The sequence below is a fragment of the Manacus vitellinus genome, unplaced genomic scaffold (assembly GCF_001715985.3).
Source record: "Manacus vitellinus isolate BGI_N305 unplaced genomic scaffold, ASM171598v3 scaffold_165_pilon, whole genome shotgun sequence".
Taxonomy (NCBI): domain Eukaryota; kingdom Metazoa; phylum Chordata; class Aves; order Passeriformes; family Pipridae; genus Manacus; species Manacus vitellinus.
This window is the reverse complement of record NW_021939163.1, coordinates 64339-65380: the sequence shown is the minus strand read 5'-3', so window position 1 is coordinate 65380 and position 1042 is coordinate 64339. Positions and strand designations below refer to the sequence as shown.

Below are 1042 nucleotides of genomic sequence, written 5' to 3'. Positions count from 1 at the left end.
GATCTGGGGGAGCAGGACCCAGTTTGAGGGGTCAGAACCCAATTCGGGGGTCGAGACAATTTGGTGGGTCAGGACCCAATATGTGGCGGGGCAGGATCCCTCTGGGGGGTGATTTGAGGGGTGGAACCCAATTTTGGGGAGGCAGGACCCGATTTTGGGAGACCAGAAACCAATTTGGGCAGTTGGAACACATTTTTGGCTGGTCAGGACCCATTTTGGAGACAATTTTGGCAGGTCAGGACCAAATTTTCAAGGGTCAAGACTCAGTTTGGGGGGTGACACCCAACTTTAAAGAGTCAGACCCAATTTAGTGGTTCAACACCCACTTTTCAAGGGTCCACAGCCCATTTTGCAGTGCAGGTCCACTAGGGAGTCACCACTCGACTTAGGGGCATCAGGACCCAATTTCAGGGCTCAACACCCAATTTTCAGGGATACACACCCAATTTTAGGTGTGCAGGACCCAATTTGGGGGCCATTACCCAACGTGGGGGATCAGCACGTAATTTTGGGGGGTCAGGACCCAATTTTGGGTTCAGTTGTGTGGGGTCAGGTGCAAATCTGGTGGGCCAATCAACCAATTTTAGGGGCCAGGACCCAGTATCGAGGGGATCAGCACTCAATTTCGGGGCTCAACAACCAAATTTGTAGGGCCCCACACCCAAGTTTAGGGAGTCAGGACCCAATCTGGAGGGTCAGCACCCAATTTTCAGGGGTCAACACCCAACTTTGGGTTCTCTGGACCCAATTTTGGAAGTTCAACCCCCAAGTTTGGGGTCTTAGCCCGCAATGGAGGGGGTCAGGACCCAATTTCAGAGCTCAACCCCCAGTTTTGAGAGTGGTCAGTACCCACTTCTTGGGGCTCAGCCCCCAAGTCAGGGGCTCCCCACCCACTGTCAGAGTGTCCCCACAGGCGAGGTGGCAGGCCCATACTTCACAGGCCACATCACTGACCAGGTGACACAGGAGGACACGTCGGCGGCCATGTGGCCCTTGGTGGTGCTGGGGCTCGGCAGGTGGGTGACTGCAGGGCCGGGGGGAC

General features: G+C 55.3%; 1 protein-coding gene across 1 annotated transcript in view; it reads left to right on the top strand.

Moving 5' to 3' along the window:
- Positions 1 to 789: 789 nt before the first annotated feature.
- LOC103760501 (tenascin-X-like) overlaps positions 790 to 1042 on the top strand; it is a 37365-nt gene continuing 37112 nt past the window's right edge. Inside the window, 2 exon segments of the mRNA XM_029958652.1 lie at positions 790 to 841; positions 914 to 1016. Coding sequence (XP_029814512.1) covers positions 790 to 841; positions 914 to 1016 — 155 coding nt within the window.